Raw genomic sequence first — 21,636 nt, 5'->3', positions numbered from 1 at the left:
AAGATCGAGCGGCGAGGCAGCGCCGTATAGTGAATGTGAGAAATACGTTCTACGCGGAATGGAAAGTCGAGGAAATGTGAAGGGACGCCGTTGCCGCGGCGAGTTTTGTTAAAAATAAGAGCTCAAGGGACATGCAGAAATGGGAAATTATTCCGACGTCGACGTGATATTTCAGCAGCTGATGCAGGGAGAGACGTTACGAATATGCATCTCCGGATATTGCGCGATATTATATTTATTTCTAAATGCATTTTATGAGTCCCACGCTCGAACGAGATATTAGCACGGGTGACGAAGCGTAATTTATTGCGAAAATGTTTCTTAGCGCCTAATAAATAAATATATCCTGAGCTTCTTGCACCTGAATTATTGCTCGACATTTCAATCGCACGTATAGGAACATCCTTCTACTTACGATTACTTTGACTTACGGATTTTTACACTTACCTACACTAATATGCGCTAGAAAAAGATGAAAAAAATAAATTAAACCAGGGGATGAAAATTAATCTACTTTAGAAACGGGCATTAATCTTGATTGGGTCGTTCGTGTTCTGCGCATTTTTTTTTTTCAATATTAGGAGCCAAGTAATTTGTTACAATATTTATATACATACAATACAATTTTTTTTAAATATACAATCTTACAAATATTTTCTCAAGATGTTATAAATATGTGTAAGAATCATAATAATTCTTTACAGTAAAGGTGATGAAAACTGCTGTGGGTCACGAACTCGTATGTAATAAAGAATTGAAAAATCATGTGTACTAATAAAGGATTGCGTTACATTGCAAAAGTGATAACGTTATCAGTCGAAAAATGAAATAGACATTCTAGATAGTCAATATTGGGATTCTATGGATTCTGTATCTGATTTGGGCCGAAACATATTTGGCCATTTTAACTTAAAATTATATTTTAACATAAAATATCTCGAGAGCACAGTGCATTTTATTTAAAAAAATGTTTTAAATAAAAATTGTGAGATTTGAAGAGGACCATCAGATCATCAGATGAACTACTTAGATTTTGGATTCAGGGTCTTATCAGACCCAAGTAGACGAATAAAAGAGAGAAAATCCTAGTAGATTCAAAATCCAAGTAGTTTATCTGACGATCTCTTTGAACCCCACAACTTTTATTTGAAACATTTTTCTTAAGCTTTGACTATTTACAATATTTATTTCAAACATAATCTTTCGACTGGTTAACGTTAGTTTTTTTTATCATTTTTTAAATATCATTTTTGCATTGTGACACGTTCTCTTGTAAGGATGAACTTACTTTTTCACATAATCTTATCCAGAATAACTAATAATACAAATATTATTAGTAATAGAAAAAGAAAATCAATAGATTAAGTATTATATGATTACTGTTCGACTGACGATTGAAGTTTCAGAATGTAACTCTGCCATAAATAGGAATACCTATTTACGCCTATATTTTTTCCGAATTGCGGCTCAATATGTTGCATATTAATCGTTTTTTACTTTAATCATTCAGAAATGAACGTTTATCTAGAGAACTGACTGTCCATCTAGTATTCTAGTTGCAAATCACGAATAGACCGAAATTAAGAGCACGCACCCTTATGCACGTGTCAAAACTATCGTCTAAAAGTTCAAAAGGGTGCATAATTAATATTTTCTACGACGCTGCACCGCTTTAATTTGGCTTTTGGATACGCCACTGGTGTCTAAAACAGTGCTACGTGTACGAATCGTACGTGCCGCGGAATATACGTGATATTAGCACGCAAATCCAACCCCTCTTTACCATTTCCTTCTCTCTCTTCCTCCCCTCTCTTTCTCTTTTCTTTCTCTTTCACTCCTTTTGTCTTTCTCACAGTGACGAGGGGGGCGTGCAAAGAGAGCTTGAGTGCAGAGACCGATCAAAAGGACATCGCGTGCCGCCCGCTCGTTCCGTTTTCCCTTCCACCTCCGGTTCGTGCCATTTTTTCTCGTTATTCGCATTTCAATTAACCTTGTTGCTATTCCCGCCGGTTTTTTTCTGCGCTTGTGTCATCACGGCCAATACTTGAGAACTACTTGTCGCCCCGTATTGGGAGGGACCGTGTCATTTTTTTTCTCTCTCGACAAGTTTACCCGTGTCGAAAAAAATTGTACGCCAATGTTCGTTCTCTTTTCTTACGTATTTTATTATGCATTGGAGGATACGCGATATATAGTTTCGAGAGAAGGGTGTGTTGCTGATCAGAACGTTGCGTGTCGAGCATTTATTACACCGCGTCACATCGCCCCTTTTTTTCCATCCCTGTGTAATTTAATTAAAACCCGCGGTTACTCACCTGGCGTGTGTTTCGTATTTAAATTTCTCCGTACTAGTGCCTCTGAATTTTTTATCCTATTACGATTTGTGCGTTGCGAGAATGCTTCTTTTCTCTATCACTCCTCTTCGAAGGACAAACGATTTCTACCGTAATAGTTTGTGCGGTTACAGTAAACTTTCTCACGTATCGCCAACTCGCATTGAAGTGGAAACATCTGATTGCGCGAAGACACGCAAAGTTTAACATCTTGTTCGATCCGGGGCGCGTACGAGCACCGATATGTGTTCATTGTTAGACCGAGATCGATTTAAATGTTGCCAGATGGTAATGCTAATTCTCCGTAAGATGAAATAATTTTAGATATAAAGCATTAAATATATTGGTGGTAGAAATGTATACAGTTTTTGTTAGATACATCCAATTACTAATATTATTGTATTTTCATTAATTATACTGTATAGGAAATGGATAAAACTTGATAGAGTTTCAATATCTCTTTTTGAAGCTGTTCTCTGAACCTTTAAGAATATCTATGTGTAATTTGCATAGACACTTGTTCAGTCTAATATTAATAAATTATTATAAAAAAATTAAATTAGTATTAATAAAATATTAATAAATTATTATTAAAATATTTATTCTAAGTAAATAATTTATTATGAGTTAAACTATTTCTTAGTCCATTTGTCTTGGTTTTTGTTCAACAAATGAATTCAGATTTTGGGCATCTTTTGTGCGTGATAACTGCAAGTAAAGCGTTACATCTTGATTGGGATTCTAAGTAGTTTTACTTCTCAGTTACTAGACAGAAGTTAATAATTATACAGTTAAAAAAATGCATGAAGTTTCTAGGATAGACATTTCAAATTTCGAGAATACATTTAGAGATAGACGGATTTATATATTGTATTTTAGTTTGATGTAAAACTGAAACTTTTGTCTTTGCAAGAAATCTTCTATCCACAGAACATCTTTGGAAGAAGCAAGCGATTGAATTAGATATGAAAATCCTATATCCTCTTTACTCTTCGCGTTCCATCTTAATACAACGCGACTATAATATCGACGTACTTTGTGCAGCTGGACGATTCTCCAAAAGCTACTCGACGAGAGGATCGTTCAGCTGTTTGTAAAATATTTATAATATCCGAGTATTATACTGTCAGCGCGTTTTGTTTGTGCATATTTTATGCGAGATATGGCTAAGCCAGGAATTGGCAAACGTTTCTAGCAATATATTTGCGATATATTTGCGAATGCTTCCTTAATCAATAATTCGAAGCCGCATCCTCGATTCTACGTGAATGCTAACCCAATGCTATGCTTTTAAATATATATATATATATATATATATATATATATATATTTTTTTTATATATATATATATATATATGTATTGCTGAAGAAATCCCATTAGGGACCGGGACATATTCGCCCATATTCGTAGTTTCATGACTGATCGCGATTTAACTTATTGATCATGTTGAGAAAGTTCCCGTCGTTCTATATATAGCGCAACATGTCAACTCGATTTGAATTCCGTATTCCCGTTTCCTCCTCGCGGCGTACTCCGCTAATCGTGAAGCGCAGTGATTATGTCGCTTTGAGGTGTTTAGTTTACCACTTCGCGAGAGCGCATCTCCGCGAACTCAATGCGCACCGAAACTTCGCAATTTGTGCGAAGCGACGCGTCTCCGCGACGACGTCGGCATCCAGTTTTCACCGGCGAAGTTTCGCTGAAAGTCTCCGCTTGCGGTAAAAATAAATTAGCACTGACTTGTAAATTGTGTTTCGTCAGCAAATACGATGGAACGGCGAAGACAGTGGAGGACGATGCACGAGGTACCGATCTTGATTTTTTTTTTTTCCTTTCTTTCAACACCGCCATACTTTTCGTATTGATAAAACAGTTTTATGCTCGGAATGGCGGTAGCCATTCGCGAAAGGTCACACTGTCCTGAAGACTTATATCACGGGTAAATAGTGTCCGCGTACCTTGCAGTAAACGACGTTACTTTGTCAGTCTCAATTGTGTGAACTAGTTTCAACGCCATTTCGGGAAATGTTGAAAGAAGATGTTTGCTTTAGGGGCCAACCAAGGTTGATTAAATACTGACAAAACATGAGATAACGTTTTTATCCTCATGAAATTAATAAGGTTTTTATTTTAACGTCGTGTTTGACAAAAATCTATTTTCAATGGTTTCCTACACCGTAAGAAAACATTTTGTATTCGTGTTAAAAACGGCCCACTTAAGTCTTTGTTAAAATTTTGTGTTGAATTTTTAATACATAGAGTATTAATTTAATACAATGTGATAATGTTTGACTTGAATATTTTGTATTAAATTGATATTTAATATTTCTTAATGTTAAATAATACAGTTTATGAATAGTTGGATAAATAACAAAAACGATGTGGTTTAAAACGTAAATTCTGATGGAACAAATAAATGAGATACATTAATTTAACATATTCTCAGTGTTAATTTTAATGAAGAAATATGATTGCTTGACAAATTGTATTTTTTTTTTGGTTAAATTTTTACACAATATTTGTGTCACTTTTTAACACATTTATCTTATGTTAAATTAACATAACAATACGTGAAATGTGTTAAATTTAAGAGAAATTTTTCAACTGCGTTGGCGAGAGATATTAATTATATCTTGCAACGAAAGACTGTCTCGCTTTGTCAGGCGTCGAAGCGTTAATTTTGCGCATCAAAGACATTTTACGTGACAAAATATCACGGTGATGATCAAAACTTGGATGCATCTGTATACGTCGTTCGAAAAGGATAATATGCGTTCGCGCTCGAGCGTCGCGCACTGTTCATGCAATTTTCGTTCGTATATGCTGCAGCTTTCAGACCGCAGCTTTCACGGTAAATTATACGAGCTTAATCAAACAGCAGTAGTTGGTCTTGGAAGATTGTAATCGCTGCGACGACAATTCGATGAACTGCAACGAGGAGAGTGGTTGCGTGCCGCTAGACAAATTGCAAGTTCGTAGTTACAACGAAGGAATTTTCGCATAGCAATATAGTACACGTTTATAGTCCTCCCTTATTACAGAATAATTTATAGCGACGTTATATTTTAGCAATAAAGAGAAGTCCTACGATAGAATGGTCTTTACGTTGAAATTATGGCTCGTATTTCTGCTTCGCTTGTACATTGACTTGGCAGTATACCACAGGATTTCTTAGATCCAACGAATATGCGTTCATCCACAGGTTCTTTGATCAATTCGGAATTCTTTGATCAACGGAAATTAAATGAAGAATAAGATATTTGTACTCGCGAAGTCTAGTAATCGTTCCGCTCGTCGACGTTTTCTTGTTATGGCGTATGCTAGTCAGCTCCAAATTGATCAAAGAATCCGTAGATGAAACGTAACACCCCGTGAATAATCGCCGTGAAAAGTTTTACCCGGTCTAATCGTCTGGTAGCACGATGAAAACGTACAGTACGCGTCTATCGGGAGTTGAAGCTTCAACAAAGCTCTCGCTTTTCGCCCTTTCGCGCGCATCGCGCGCGCCGCTCGCCGGTGGTATTTAACTATTGGCTCCGGGAGAAAGAGAAATAGGAAGAAAAAGAGTCGAGAGACATGCGGGGAGAAAATAAGGTGGAGAGACGAAAGGAGAGGTAAAGGGGCGAGGCCCGGCTTCACGCCGCGTCCATTAGTAAATGAGGCATCCCGAGCTTAACGAAGTCGCGGCTGACGCTTCCACAACGCCTCCACCGCGTTTCCCACGCTCGCTTTACTTCGAATTACTTTCGGATTTGAATAAGATTCGCAGGCGCGAAGACAACCGCATTACCGCGTCTTTTCTCCACGCGCCGTTTCTTGTTTAATCTTACGCTACTGTGTTACGCCCGGGAATATTTCTCTAATTGCTATTTCTGCGAATTAAACGCGCGCGGATATAAATTCGTTCCTACGATGGCGCTCACCGTTGACACGCGATCGTGCCCTTCGACCCGGCAATTTGCCTAAGGCGTGTTTGGATTCTCTATCCGAGAGAAGAACGGCCCCTGCGTTATTTTATCTTTGTTTAAACATCTCATTACGGGAACAACACACTGTTGGTATATTTAATTCAATTGATCTATAACTTTCACGAAAGAAACGTATTGTAAAATTTGTCGAAATGCCAAACATTAAAGAACATATCGAGCAAGTGTATGAACTTTTAATAATAAAAAAAGTTGTAAGTATTGGAAAAAGCATTGGAAAGATATTAAAAAACTCGGGTATATACTGAGAAAAATATACTAAATTTTAATAAATATACGGAAGGATCAATTTTGCAGTATCTAAAAATTTAGTTAGAAACAGATCTCAAAATAAATGCACAGAAGTCATGATAAGTAATGTTGCAAGAGAAGTTTTAAATAACATTCTATAACCAGCTTGAACATTCTACATAATTATTTTAATGATCCAATAAAATTATTTTCAAAACTGTATTTACTTAAACTTTTAGATATTTTAGCAAAATTATTCTTTTCGTATATTTGTTCAAATAGTACTAATTTCACAGTTAGGATAAATAAATATTTACTAAATGTGGTAGTAAAAAGTGACAGCTATATAAAATTAATTATTCTTGTTTTAAATATATATATATGTTTGTAATGTTTGTATCTTAATAGTAAATATTCAGCTAGTAGATTTGCTTCTGAAAATTAGAGAAGTCAGAAAATTGTTAGGGAAATTAAAAATAGTCAGGAAGATCAAGAAAAAGTCACGAAATTTTGCAAAATTTTTTGGAAAATTAAAATTCTTGGCTTTATAGAAATTTATTATATGTACATCACACCAACACAGTTTAGGATTTTATCAACTTAACAATTAAAAATGCAAGCAGTGTCAACAACATTAATAGTAATTTAAATTGCTGTGTTAAATTGATCTCTTAACAAATATTTATATAATATTATAATGATTTCCAAATTAGGTCAAAAATACAAAGAAAATTTAAATATTATTGAAGTCAGGAAAAATCATGAGATTTTGTTTGGAAATTAGGAAAAAGTTATGGCATTTTAGGATGAAGATTTTGTGACAACCCTGTAATACTATTCAAATAAATATTTATTAAAATGTAGTTAAATTTATTAAAGAGCGTTATCGTAGAAACGAATTTTAATTTATTAAAATTTAGTTAAATTTAGTAAAATTTTTCCTCTCGTTGTATATCATACCGAAAAGACGCTTGAGGCATTAGCATTCAGTAAATAACAAGAACAAGATGATACAAGGATACGAGTAGGAAATCCGAATATTGTACATATCTCAATCGTGAATGCGCCACGCGTTTGTCTCCGTTTACGCATGCGATTCTTTTCCGTTTACATAAATATTTCAGCTATTCGGAGGAACGTTCGGCTTTTAACACAATTGCCTTACGTATTTTTCTTTGCACGGTGCAGTTTCGTGAACGATTTTCTCATCGATATACCTCGATATTAATATTTATACCCCATTAATATTATTGTTATGTACAATACCTCGTATAGTGTTCGAGTTCCTTCGTGATAAAGATTAACGACTACCCGGTTATGATGCAACGCGCAGTAAATGATAAATTGTTGTCGCTGTCGGTGACTATTATTGCTACCGTTGCCGATGGAATGGCCGTTTTACTCGGGGCGACTATTAATTAACACAGCTCGATGATACCTGACAAACTTTTTTTTTTTATGCGATCGAATAACCATAGAAATATTGGATCCTTTTCATGCGACATCCTGTGGTCGCTGTAACAGCTAATATTTCTCTTTTCATCTCTCCATATCTGTAATTAACGCGTAATTTTAATCGCTAATTCTTTGAAGGATTGAATCAATCAGCGACTATATGAGTTATTATCGTTAGAAATCGTTAAGCTAGTCATGCATACCTTGAAATATTCATGAAGGCAGTAACGGAGGACGCACTTACGCTGCTAATTAAATGGTCCATTGCCGTAATAATCGACTTAATAATAATAATAATACTGTTCAATCATACAGGAGAGCGCCGGCCCCCAAGCTCATTTCCCAATTCCGTGTTCTTCATTATTGAATGCCGGAAACGTCAATCTAGGAATTATACTATATATCGAAACATGTAATAAACGTATAAACACTAACGAACCAGCACTAAACGTTACACGCGACCAGCGATTGCAATTAAATATCGATAAGGTGATGTTTACTTAATTATTGAGACAAATTGCGTTCGGTCAAGAAGGTCAAAGAAAAATCTCTAATAAGGTAACTTTAGTCGAGGATATGATGAAAGAGCGCGGTTATATCGCTAAAAAAAGCATTTATCATCTTTATTTCTTACATACAAGATTGCTATTATTTCTTCTGATTGTCTATTAACTTTTTTTGAATTTTTGGAAGATCTTCTGAAAATATACCTAAGATTGCATAGATGACGTCTTGCATGACAAAACATTTATCATTGTATATGTATGTTTACGTATCTCTCGTTTAATATGAAAGTAGTTAGTTACCTGATTTTTTTTTATATAAGCGATTACTTGAAGTATTTTTACGTTCCAATTAAAATCATTATTAATCATTAATGTATTATACATATATATATTATTGATTGTTTCCATATTATACTGAGAGAAAAATATACTAAATTTTAATAAATAATTACTTGAATAATATTTTTTGTACTATAACGTTTATTAAGGAAAAGTAAATATTTGGTAAATAAAAAAAAATAATAACTTATGGTTTGGTCATCTAACTAATGGTTTTTGTATCGAATAAATATATGTTTACCTTTAGTAGATATTCAAAACTGACTATTTATAAACAAATATTTATTTAATAATTAACGTATTTTTCTCTCAGTGTAGTACAATATTTGAGAATATTGTGAGTTTGATCAGAACTTTTTGAAAAAAGTAAGGAGAAACCAAACAAATATTAAACGGAATAAGTACGTTAAATATCCTGAAAAAAATTACTAAATCTTAATACATATTTCTTTATATAGTAAGAATAGTAGTAAGTAAATGTTTATTTACAGTACATAAATATCTATTCAATAAAAAAAAAATGTGACACCAAATTAATGGTTTTTGTATTAAATAAATATATGTTCACATTATTTAGTATTTAGTATTTAGTAAATATTTACTTAGAACTGTTCAAATAAATATTTATTAAAATTTAGTATTTTTTGTAATTTATATGTATACATAACAATATTTTTAAAAAGTAAAGCTTTTTATTGCGAATTTTCGATGAAATTGCATATTTAAAGGTACGTAAAAAAATAGTTATTAAAAAAGACAGAAAATATATTATACAATATTCATACGAAATAATATTTTACAATAATTCACATTTTTTCGCCGCTAGGATATGAATATATCCAGGTGACTATTCCCGCGCGGATTAACGTCATGCATGATAACATCGTTAATAGAGTCACATCAGTTTGGTTCCGAAAATATCATGCATTTCCATCTTGTAGACCGCACAAAATGTAAGCTGATAAGCGTGACAATTTGGACGATGAAACGGTGCAGCCGAACAATTTATGAAAAAATTCACGACATCAGCAGGACACAAAGTAAGACTCCCGTTAATGACTCGGAAGTGTATTACCTCGCTTGTCCATCCAGCCGAAGGACGCGCGGATAAACGGATAAATTGAGTTTCAGCGACGGTGCTGAAAATGTAAATCCTGAATGCAGGCGATCTGCTTTCTCAATTATATCGCCGGTGATGGATGAATCCCATTGGGTGTCCTGCTTTCCCGAAGAAAAGCGACGCTTCCGTCCCTTTTGTTGCGGCCGCTGTGCGCTTCCCGGGTTTTATTCATAAATACTGCATGACGAGATGTTCACAGCGTCGGTTTACCTCGGAAATCGTCTTCTTCATAAGATTTAAGTCGATAAACACAGCCATATAATATAAACTTCTCATCACATCATTATTATGTAACTCGTGCTTCTTGTCAAGTTCATTTCAAATCAGTTTTTCCATGATAAATACTTTCGCAGTTAATCTCTCGAAATTTTCCCGAGAGCAAATTAATAGGTATTATATTTTCACGAGGGATCTAATTGTTAAAAGTGTGATGGAGAATTAGTGGATCACTCTACAGAATTACAGACCATAATGGAAGGGAGGCTGTCGGGTTATTCATCGTTCTTTTTTGTCTCGTACATATAGAAAAAACTTTTCAACCTATCACTATATGACTGTGTTCGCACATACGAGTATATGTGCATATTATATATACACGTGAGACGCAATCACGTACCGTGAAAATGAGATCTTTCGAGTCTTGTTTGCCGCGTTTTCGGCTATTTTAAGGGAGACAAGTCGCGGCGTGGCCCAAGCTAATTCCGTAATCAAAGCGCGAAACGTGAAAGATACCTACAGACAAACATAAATTAGAAGTGTTCGCGTCTCGACGCGAGAGTCGGCATCTCATTTTTTTGTGCATTTCGCGAGATACTTCGCGAATTGTTTAACCCTTAACTGGTGTCGTGAAAAAATGTCACACTTCTAACGTCGTGGATCCCTTACTATTCAAAGATTATCTTTCAAAGATTAAAAAATGGAACTGATTAATCTTGAAAACACTTTTATTATATCTTTTTGATGTTTGAGCTCTCATTTACCTGTTTTCAATCAAAACTAATATAATAATCAGCATTGTATTAATTTTCATTTAAAGTACCTACTAGTTAATAAATTTTCTACTAACAAGGAAACTTATGGGAGTGTCGCTCTCCAATTTTGATGAGCTTTGAATATTAAATTAATTTAATTAAATTAATTAATTAATATGTTATTTTCTAGAAAAAAAGTAAAAGACACATATTTTTTTATTAGGGCCTAATAATTGCACTTTTAGATGTTTGCAATACCTCTTTGAAGAAAATTAGTTGTTTTTTAAAACAAATATTGTCGAAACTGTAAGAGATAGAAAAAGTGTTTGAAATAAAAGTTAAATAGTTCTAAAAACATTTATATATATATAATAATTATAATTAAAAATTTTTTTAACTTTTATTTTTTATAAATAAAATTTTTTTATTAAAACAATTTTTTTTTAAATTACAATTATAAAGTACTTTATTATAAATCATTCAATTTTTATTCAAAACATTTTATTCTATCCTCTCTTACAGTTTTCGACGATACTCGCTTCGAAAAAATTTTCTTCAAGGTATTACACTCCCTAAAAGTATGATTGGGCCCTTACAAAAAGATACTTATTCCTTATTTTTGCCTAGAAAACAACATATTCAAAGCTCACTAAAATCTCAGGGAGCTACTTCCATGGATTTTTTTTTCTAGTAAGCAGTAAAATTTGTCTTGTAAGCAAAGTTTTCTTATAAGTAAAATTTGATATGGATCTAATTGATCCACGTCACCAGTTGAGTTAATCGTTCACGATTTAAAAAAGGGACTGTGCCACAAGAACGCGAAAATCTACTTCCTTTTCCATAGGGCATTTTCTCGGGCGTTATGGTGGAAGGATATCGCCAGGGTGGAGAGAAAGAGCTACCGCAATGCAGGCAAGGGCGTTGTCAGGGGCGACCCTAGCGACCCTAAAGCCTCATTCGCACCGAATGTGCCGCGATACGTTTGCGTAACAACACCCGTGTGTCCGATCGGTCTTTCGATTTCGATACGATATGTCGGCCATGCAGACCATAGTTTGTCCGACCGGTCATTCGGATTTGTGCGCTCGTCATTTGTCGACCGCATGCTGGTGTGATGTAAAACTGCTCTCGATTCACACATTCGCAGCGAATTTCGTAATAAGCCGCAGAACTTGATGGACCACGATACCACTATAATACCACAGCAAAATATTTTTTTAATTTCCTGTGACCCGGTTTCACTAATGTAAAATTAACTTTAATCTCGATTTAACTGACTATTTATTAAACAAAGTATCCTTTAAGATTGTAATGTGAATATACAATAAATAAGGAAATAAAAAAACCCTGATAAATGATCAAGCTGGATCTTCGGTGTGAATTTACATCACCATATCCAATTCTGCAAACTGCGCGCTGAATTTAATTTTTAATCTTGAAACATAATTCTAACAGAACTAAAGTAATAATATTAATTTACAAGCAATTTAATAATATTGATGCTTAGAGATAGCTTAATAGTCTGATGCTGATAAGCGTCCTAAAATTAGAAACAGATAAAGAATAAATTAAATGAAAATTATATAAAATTAATCGTGGTGTAATCGGGCCTGTGACGTCCAAATTTACGAAGGTTTGTTCATGCAATTGTATCTTTTACATTTAAAATCATATGCTTTCTCTTTTTCCACTATTCGAATACGTATTATTTTTATCTCGTTTTAAGCACAACAATTTTTGGAGACAAGTAAAACGGACTAAGCGTCAATTAATATTAATGTCAATTAAAATTCCATGTTTTTTTGAAACATTTGAGTTGCGATTTAATTTGCGTATACATTTCCGTCCTACTTTAACATTGTTATTTTCTTTTTTTCCACCGACTCATATTTGCAATTTAGAATTGTAAAAGTTTTTCTCTATAATTCAGATATCTCTCTTGGTGACAGGCTTACCGGTGGGTAATAGAACGCGCGACGTAATCCCGTTAATTCCTCGTTATGCAAATGGCGGGACACTCGATTGCGTAATTGTGTTGACCTTCAGTTGAACTGCATCTACATTTCCGGAGGAAATTTGGAGGCATGGATTCTAAAATTCCTCCACGTACACCATAAGTCTTTTAGTTTTAGCTGTACTTTCTGCAATTACCTTGAATCTTTTTGTTCCTCTTCCATCCTTCTGTTCTTCTTTCAAGCTCAGAGTATTCGTCTTGTTTCGCTTTAAATGCAGGAAGCGTAAGAAAATGGAGCTGAAAAGAGCACACTTCACGTTCGTCGTTTAAGTTAATTAGGAAAACTAAATTATGTATATGCTAAAACGAAAGCGCGAGACGGTTACTAATTCAGGCGTTGCCTACCTACATCGATATCGCGTTTAGAGCGGATTTCTGAAGCTCATATTACCGATATTCACGATACCGATCAAGATTTGATAAATATCTAATCGATTAATTGTCCTTCCATGCGTCCCGCCTATCCTTTCGCGAATCGATGCGAAGGGATAGTCATTAACCGACCATGCATAGTGGTGTCGAATTATATCAAGCACCAAATCAAGCTCGCCGGACTCGTGGGGGAAACTGCTCTCTCTCTCTCTCTCTCTCTCTCTGTATTTACTCGTCCCATTAACGCCGGATTAGTATGTGGAACGTAAACGCACGCGTAAAATAGAGACGAGTTAACTGAATTACCATAAATCGATGCTATGCCGTGCCTTTACCGCGTGCTCGCTCTTGCGCCTGCGGCAACATCAACGGCAACAACATCCGGATGCACAATGGTCGATGATGCCTTGTCGGTGTCCATTGTATCCGATGGACATCGCGCGATCCGTTAATTCATCGCAGATTTACTTTAGCCGTCTCAGTTTGCGCAATAGTTAGATGAAGACGACCGATATTTAGAAAATTAAGGTCACGTCAACGTGTTATTTTAGCCAGTCTGACTAGAGCACTTGGCCGGTATGACTAGAGGAAGCAGTGGAATGAATAACAATGGAAAATGATGAGGTTTACTTATTTTCGTTACAGGTCGATTTGAAACCCTTGCGAGAGGCGGCGGTGGCGGTCCCCGCGCCGAAAATTACCGAGAAGCGAAAAGCTGAAGATGCCGATGCCAGTAAGGATCTGAAGAAGGTAAATATATTCTTGTTTACGCTGACTGTTTGAAGAACGCTTTAATAAATTACAGCGCGGTACTACGGTATTAGGTTGATTTTAAAATGAGGTCGGTATGTCTGTGCTTCAAGGATACTATCGAATTACGAGTTACTTCGGTATTTAGTATCTCCAAGCTTCACCGGAAGCTTCTTTAGAAACTTCAATTAGCCGGGTAAGCTCGTTATTTGTTGTTCTATGTGCCGGACCGATGTTCGAAATTGCCAGGGCTTTCTACATCGACCATTTTTGAAATAGCATCGCTATTTCCATCGTTTCATATGTTTCCCGAATCGTATCGTTGCACCGTGTACGGTGTTATCGGGGATCACTGAGTGATTCTCGCATCGGTTAACGCCACGTTATGCAGCTGTGCTGTTAGCCAGGGGACCGGTATGGATGTCCATTTCCAAGCCCTCGTAACTCACCGAGGGCCGACTGACATTGCGGGAGAGGGAACATCGCGGGTTAGAGTTAGGAGCAGATCACGTGTATCTATATCCATTGCACCATCTATTCGCTGTCGCGTATCTCTCTGTCGTCCTCGTCGATATTCGGCGCGTCGTGGCGTGAGGCACGGCCTCATTAGTCCACCCGCCCATTCGCCCTCTCATTAACGAAATAAACGCGGTCGAGAGGCGGCGAGTCCGGTTGGGCTTTGAGAAACCCGAGTTGTCGGTAGTCACTGTTGCAAGAAGCCACTGATGGCCTTTGGCGTTTAGCTATACGCGGATTACAAGTCTGTTCTTCGATGTGGCGAGAGTTAATGACGTTGCCATAACAGTCGTGATAGAACAGTAAATATAATGTGGTGTATATACAAAAAAGATATTGAAGAACGACATTTCTCTCATTATAATATTTATTGCGACAAATATTGCCAAAGTCTAGTGAAGAAACTCGATTCTGATGAAATAAATATGAGAGATCCGAGTTTGAATTTCAACTGAGTTAATATTTTAGTAAATTGAATTATTTACAATTCTGAAGATGCTTAGATTAATATCAAATTATCAATATTCTTCTAAGATTCTTAAAAATCAAAATTATTAAATTGCAATTTAATATGACATTACTCTAGTTCTGTTCATAATTGCGTTTCAAGACCGAAAAAGATTTCGACGTGCTATTTGCAATTGGATACGTATATATAAATTCACATGATGAAGCACTAAGATCCGCTTTGTCCTTTGACAAAAAATAGATTTATTTCTCTTAATTGATAAAGAAGACCTACATTTTATTCTTATAGACTTATCTTCGTTGTATTTTAGCTGTACGTAGATTACAAGTTTGCTTTTTGATGCAGCGAAAGTTAATAACGTTGCCGTAACAGTCGCGATAGAATAGTATGTGATATAAAAAAGAAACCTTCCTCACTTTATTCTTGTAGACTCATCTTCGACGTAGAAAATCGCCAACGAGATTGCGCGTTACGCAATCTTTTTTTTCATGAGAATTACTTCGTGGAACAGTGATCGTTACATTGCACCTAATATGCGTTAATAGTCTTAATGGCGCATTCGTTCGACCTAGCGGAAAATGTCCAATCGACCGGCCATAATGACCAGAAACATCATGGATAAAAATAGTTAAATAAATATTTTTTCGATGAAAAAGCATCTCGTGAAAGAGATACGCTGCGATTTATTCCCGCTCCGTGTCTTTCCTCTCCATAATTTGCCAGCGATTAACCCCTGCGATTACCGGTTTATTTTTTCTTATGCTCAAGCAGTAATAGTTTACAGTTTCGCTTCGAGTTAAGCTAAGATAGCTAGGAAATTAATTGCCCAAGGCAGGCGCTTAGGAGTCTCGAGCGAGTACTCTGGCCAAGCAATAGCTCGTTAATCCACCATTGATCTAAATAAACCCGAAGCTCCGAAGACATGTTTTAAACTCGCATTCGGTGCATTGTTTTCTCCTCCATTTTAATGCCCGATTTTTTTTATTTTCTAGTTAACTGTAGTTAGGCTTAACCTGATATTAATATAAAAATTGTATTTTTCTATCTATGGTTTATCACTAAATTGATGATTTGTAGTGAACAACTTTTAGGCCCGGTTTATTATCCGTTAAATGTCCATTTCTACCAACATAGTTTAATGTTAATCTCGGTTTAAAAATCGGTCACCAACTTTTCATCTTTTTCTAAGTAATATCTTTAAAAGTTATTCATTACAAAACTATCAGCTTAGTAATAATTAAAAATTAATTATTAGATAGAAAAGTACAATTTTTGCAAATGAAGAACCTGATCTTAAAGTTACCACTAGAAAATCATTAGTTTAGTAATTAATCACAGTTAGAAAATCACAATTTTTGCATTATTATCAGAGGTAAAGTGAAGTTAAGTCTAAATCATAAGTTAACCAGATAATGAAAAACTAAGCTTAAGACGTGCTTGAAAATACATATCTCGCCGCGTGTTATTCCAGCGGGAGGAACTTTCACGGAGAAATGAAACCGAGCGAGAATAGCGTATCGCACGTGAAACGACGGATGAGTAAGCAGTAAGAAAAGAGGAATTATTCGACATGCGTTCCCTCCGTCTCTCAATCAATCGTGACGGATCCGATTGATTCCAGCGCAACGCTTGAAACAAAATCACCGTCTTAACGGAAATGTCGCACTGCAAGCAATTCGTGTTCACAGCAACAGGCGGCGACAAGCCGTGCCAGAGGTTCGAGGCGAGGTGTTTGTGTGCGTATGTACGTGCATTTGCGCTGGATGGTCGTTCTCCATTTCGTTGCTCTTTTTGCTCGTTGTGACCCGGCGTTGAGAAAGTACATTACGCTGAATGTCGCAGCTACTATACGACGTCACCTTTGGCGCGGATTTACTCCTTTTCCTTATACTCTGTCTTGTGCTTCGCATAAGGAGTCGCGGAACTCTTTGCGCGTCATGATGAAAGAAACGCTCTTGGTAAGGTAGACGATACGTTACACCTAGGCGTGCGAAAGTAATTTATCTCGGCGAGTCCCTGAGTACAGTGGCGACTCTCTCTTTCTCTCTCTTTCTCTCTCTCTCTCTCTCTCTCTCTCTCTCTCTCTTTCTCTCTCTCTCCTATTCCAACGCATCGTAAATTAGCCTTGGGAATACGCATGCGATGACAAATTGTTGCGCGCGAGCGACTCGATGATGAAGTAAGATACCTCGTGTGCGCGACTTAAAGGGCTATCTACAATGAGAGTAATATGACGTAGTAAGTCATAAGCCGTAAGAAATGAACCCATACTGTTAGATTAAGAGGGCAATGGTAACCTAATCTCTCGAGTGAAATAACATTTTGTTATATTTAACTTCTGTGTCGAAATGTAAATCAATCCATTTCTGTGATTAGTCTCAAAGTAAACATCATTCATATTAACATATCCTGCAAAATCTTTGGAATAGAATCTAATTCTAAAAAGCGACAAGGAATGATAATTGAGCTAGTGTTGATAAAGATTGGCTCAATTTTTAACAGTGAGATTTTACTTTTTAGAATTAAATTCCACTCCAAAGATTTTAGAAAATATGAGCTTAATAAATAACAAATTAAATTATATATACAATAATTTCAGTTAAATTTAATATATTTTCTTGGGTTAAATGCTTAACCCCATTGTTCAAATTAACGACATATTGACCTCATAATCACTTCAATAAGAAATTTCATTTTTCTTTATCACGTCTGTATACGTTTCTAATCATCTCTATCTTATCCTCTTCATCGTATAACCAATTTCAGTCTGCCTTATTTTATGTTGTAAACATTTCAACCTATTATTTAATGATGTTTGTTCTCTCATATCTCACTTTCACGTTCAGATCAGCAGCTTCTTTCTACATAACTTCTCATTTTTAATATAATATTAGCACGTTTAATATAATATTATTATGTTTAATATAATATTATTACGTCTAATATAATATTAGTACTTTATATCTTATTTTTCTTTCATTTTCTCATACTTTTGTTTTTCATTATGTTGCGGTATTATTTTTATAACAGTAAAACTCGTTATTCACTGTTATATATCGTTTATTTTTGTTATAAAACCTTTATCAAGGTTTAGATGTATATAAGCAGCACTTTGCCTCATCTTTTGGGATGCCGCTCTAGAATTACATTGTGTACCATGTCTGTAAACTTATATTTTTTTGGTACGTTAATATAAAGTTTATTATTATTATTATATTGAGTAGAAGCAAGTGACTTATATAGATATAATTTATACAAATAATTCAAATTCAGTATAATTTGACATTATGAATTTAAAAGTGCATTACAGTCGAATGTGAAAAGAATAATAAATTACGATTGGTTGGTTTTCTTACAGCTTACTACTTGATATACACAATATTATCTCCATTATAGACGAACTATAAGAGACGATTAAGCTTCTCATTATTTTATGGTTGTTACTTTAAATCTTATCGTGGGAAGATGATCATGCCTGTCTCATTGTGGGAAGGGAATGAGCATGTCGTCTTGTACAATGCGCGTGTTACGCGAATGTATACATGCGCGAAAGGCAGATACAACGTTCGAATGCGGTAGAATTTGCTATGTCCGAAATGGGAATGCACACGCACGCGGGTCACCGCCTGGCATGTCTCTCTTTGTCATCCTCCTCTGTGCATTCCACGCGGCTGCGTTCGTACATTCGATATTACAGCACGTGATATTCCGTTTGCAAGGTCCACCCCCGCATAAATCCGCCGACGAAAATATATATCTTGGCTGTCTCGTGCTTGGAGCAGCAGGAGGGCCTGCGTTCTCTACGAGGAGGGCTACGATGTAGGACGTAGAGGCCTAAGGCGAAGGGCGAGCCTAAATGGAACGCGCGAGATAGTGAGAGGTGGAGGAAGGGAAGGTTTGGTACTTCGAGGAAACTCTCGGACGATGAAAGCAACGCGGTCGATCAGCCCCCAGGAGCAAGGGAGACCGTCGCTCGCGGACGGAGGTGGAAACAGACCCGTAGGCGGTATAGGCGGGGCGCGGACGGTCGTTCGAGGTTGGAGAGTGAAAGGGAGGGATGTTTTAGGGCCGGTCGATACAGCCGAAAGTCCAGAGAGAGAAGCGAGCCGAGTGGCGCGAAAATTCGTGCGGATGAGGATATATCGTCTCGCAGGGGGTTTAAACGGAGAAACCGAGGCACGGTCGAGGGTGGTTTTTGCCCCTTCTGTCTCCCTATACCTCCGCTTCACCACTTCGTTCTCGCGCGTCCCTCTTACACCGCTTCTCTTACCTCGCAGTTCTATACTCTTTGTAAGTCTGAGAGTCTCGTGTTTCCCTCCTATCGTCGTCCTCCTCGTCGCCGGTCTTATTCGCTTTCACAGTTTGCGGTGGTGACTAACATTTTCGTCTGAGATCACAAACAATACGTAACGGGAGCGTTAATTATTTAAGCAAAAATTTCAAGCTCCCTTGTTACGGTTAACGAGGTACTCGACCAAACCGAAACCGAATTGTTTTATTTTTTACGAGATGGCGAATTATTTCATATTTTTATTATTTAAAAACATTGAATGGACTGACTGTGTGTGCCTGTCGAAATAATGAGACATAAAGTCGCGAGTAAATTTATTATCGCCATAAAGAAAATTTATTTGCGTAATACACGGCTACGAATATAAATTTGTGATCTACAAATTTATGGTATGATTTTCTAAGATTTTACCGTTCAATATTGCGAATGATTGGTTGTTTAATAAGAATGTTTTACGACCGTGAATGTTCTTCCTCCATAAACTGCCAACTCTATCGTTTTTCTATCGTATTTTACATGTGATTTATATCGTTTTATCTGTGCGTTTTGTTGCACAGATAAAGCTTATATTTTGTTACTTTCGAATATATTCTTATGTGCAATCAATTATTGTGTAATTGATCATTTCGAATTATCGTTCAGTCAGTTATGAAACGCGTTTTTGAACGTTGCAATTAATTGCTACGTACTCTTGAAGCAAGCTGTTTGTTGCAGCGTACATATGCCCATGTAAAATATACATATTAATTTTCACAAATGTTCCATTTAATATCTGTTATCTCGCTCTCGCGAAAACGTGCGGGTTGGGATAGCTGATCATTATTATAATTAGCTGTAATGCAACGGCAACTCGATGCACCAATGCAAAAACGCGATTATGCACTCTGCATTATTCACTGTAACGCTCTGCCGAAACGATTATAACCATAATGATTAGAGAAAGAAATGCGGGTATATTAATATTTTATCTAATTTTGTGAAAAGAACGTAAGCATCGTAAAATTATTGTTTCTGTTATATATTAGTTCATAACAGAACAGTGCTTTACTATAGTACGGTTGTTGTCATTCCATTTTGATGTTCCACAACTCATGAGAAATTCTCCATTCCGCTCAAATCTCTGCGACAGTCTAATTACATTTCTGCCGGGAATGCCCGTGGTTACGTTGGATAATTATATATGAACACGTAAAGCCTACAGAGAAGTCCTTCTCGTCTATCGACATCGCTGTGTCGATCATATTGTACCGCACGCCACTATCGGCCATCGAAAATTCGTGCAACGCCCCATATAATCCGATTTACGTCGGTCGATGCTCCCGCGATTCCGACTAATTATTGTCTGCGTTAATTAAAACGTGTCGCGTACACGGATATTAGGATCCATTAATGTAATGCGCCGTTTGTTTCGAATGAGCGGAACGCGGCCATCCGGCGCGCAGGATATTGTTATTAATTTTAATTAACGATCTAATTAAAATGATTCCTTTGTGGGAGAGAAATCCTTTCTTGGGAAACGAGCGTTATCGCACTCTTGGGTATCTGCCACTTTAATATCTAAACGAGACATTTAAAGCTGTGTCCACACTTTAAGCAACAGAACATTATCATTGCAATGCCGTCGTGTAATGCCTGTATCAGAGTATCGAGATTGAGATTAAAAGTGAAATTAATCAATCAGAAGAAGGGAAATCAGTATTAAGTTTAGTAAAATTTGCTTTGATTAATCTTAATCTCAATATCTATTATAGTTTGATACTTAACTTTTCAGAGATAGGAGTTGCCACTTGCAACATTCCTTTTAAAATTAAGTTTGAGATAAATTTGGGATTTATGTAAATTAATTGTGCTTAAGAACTGAAGATGGAAATGTGTGTAACATTAAACATTGAAATATAATACTTTATCCGCCATTATAGTAAAAAATATTTTAGTACTTCCTCGAAGATGCTTCCTCGAATTTTATGAAATTTGACAATAAAACAAATTCAGCACTTCATGCTGATCATCTTACCACTCTTGAGCGCGAAATTCTAGTCTTGTCATATATAAACTAACATAATCTTAGCATTTTTGTGTTATACTTTGTTTTAAAATATTACAAAGAATCTGTCTTTAAAACATTTATTGTCAGTTTTAGGACTTTTACACACACACACACACACACACACACACACACACACACACACACACACACACACATTTCACACACACACACACACACACACACACACACACACACACACACACACACACATATATTAGGTGTAGTAAAAAGTCAT

The 21,636-nt window shown here is 36.0% G+C and overlaps 1 protein-coding gene across 3 annotated transcripts in view; it reads left to right on the top strand.

The window, feature by feature from the left end:
- The window catches only part of LOC108750820 (RNA pseudouridylate synthase domain-containing protein 2-like), a 171,059-nt gene that overhangs the window by 99,610 nt on the left and 49,813 nt on the right, over positions 1-21,636 (top strand). For all 3 annotated transcript variants that reach the window (XM_018490623.1, XM_018490613.1, XM_018490605.1), the window contains one exon: positions 13,974-14,078. In XM_018490623.1, coding sequence (XP_018346125.1) covers positions 13,974-14,078 — 105 coding nt within the window. The remainder of the gene's footprint in view (positions 1-13,973; positions 14,079-21,636) is intronic.

The sequence above is a fragment of the Trachymyrmex septentrionalis genome, unplaced genomic scaffold, assembly GCF_001594115.1.
Source record: "Trachymyrmex septentrionalis isolate Tsep2-gDNA-1 unplaced genomic scaffold, Tsep1.0 scaffold11, whole genome shotgun sequence".
NCBI lineage: Eukaryota > Metazoa > Arthropoda > Insecta > Hymenoptera > Formicidae > Trachymyrmex > Trachymyrmex septentrionalis.
This window is presented reverse-complemented; position numbering and strand designations above follow the sequence as displayed.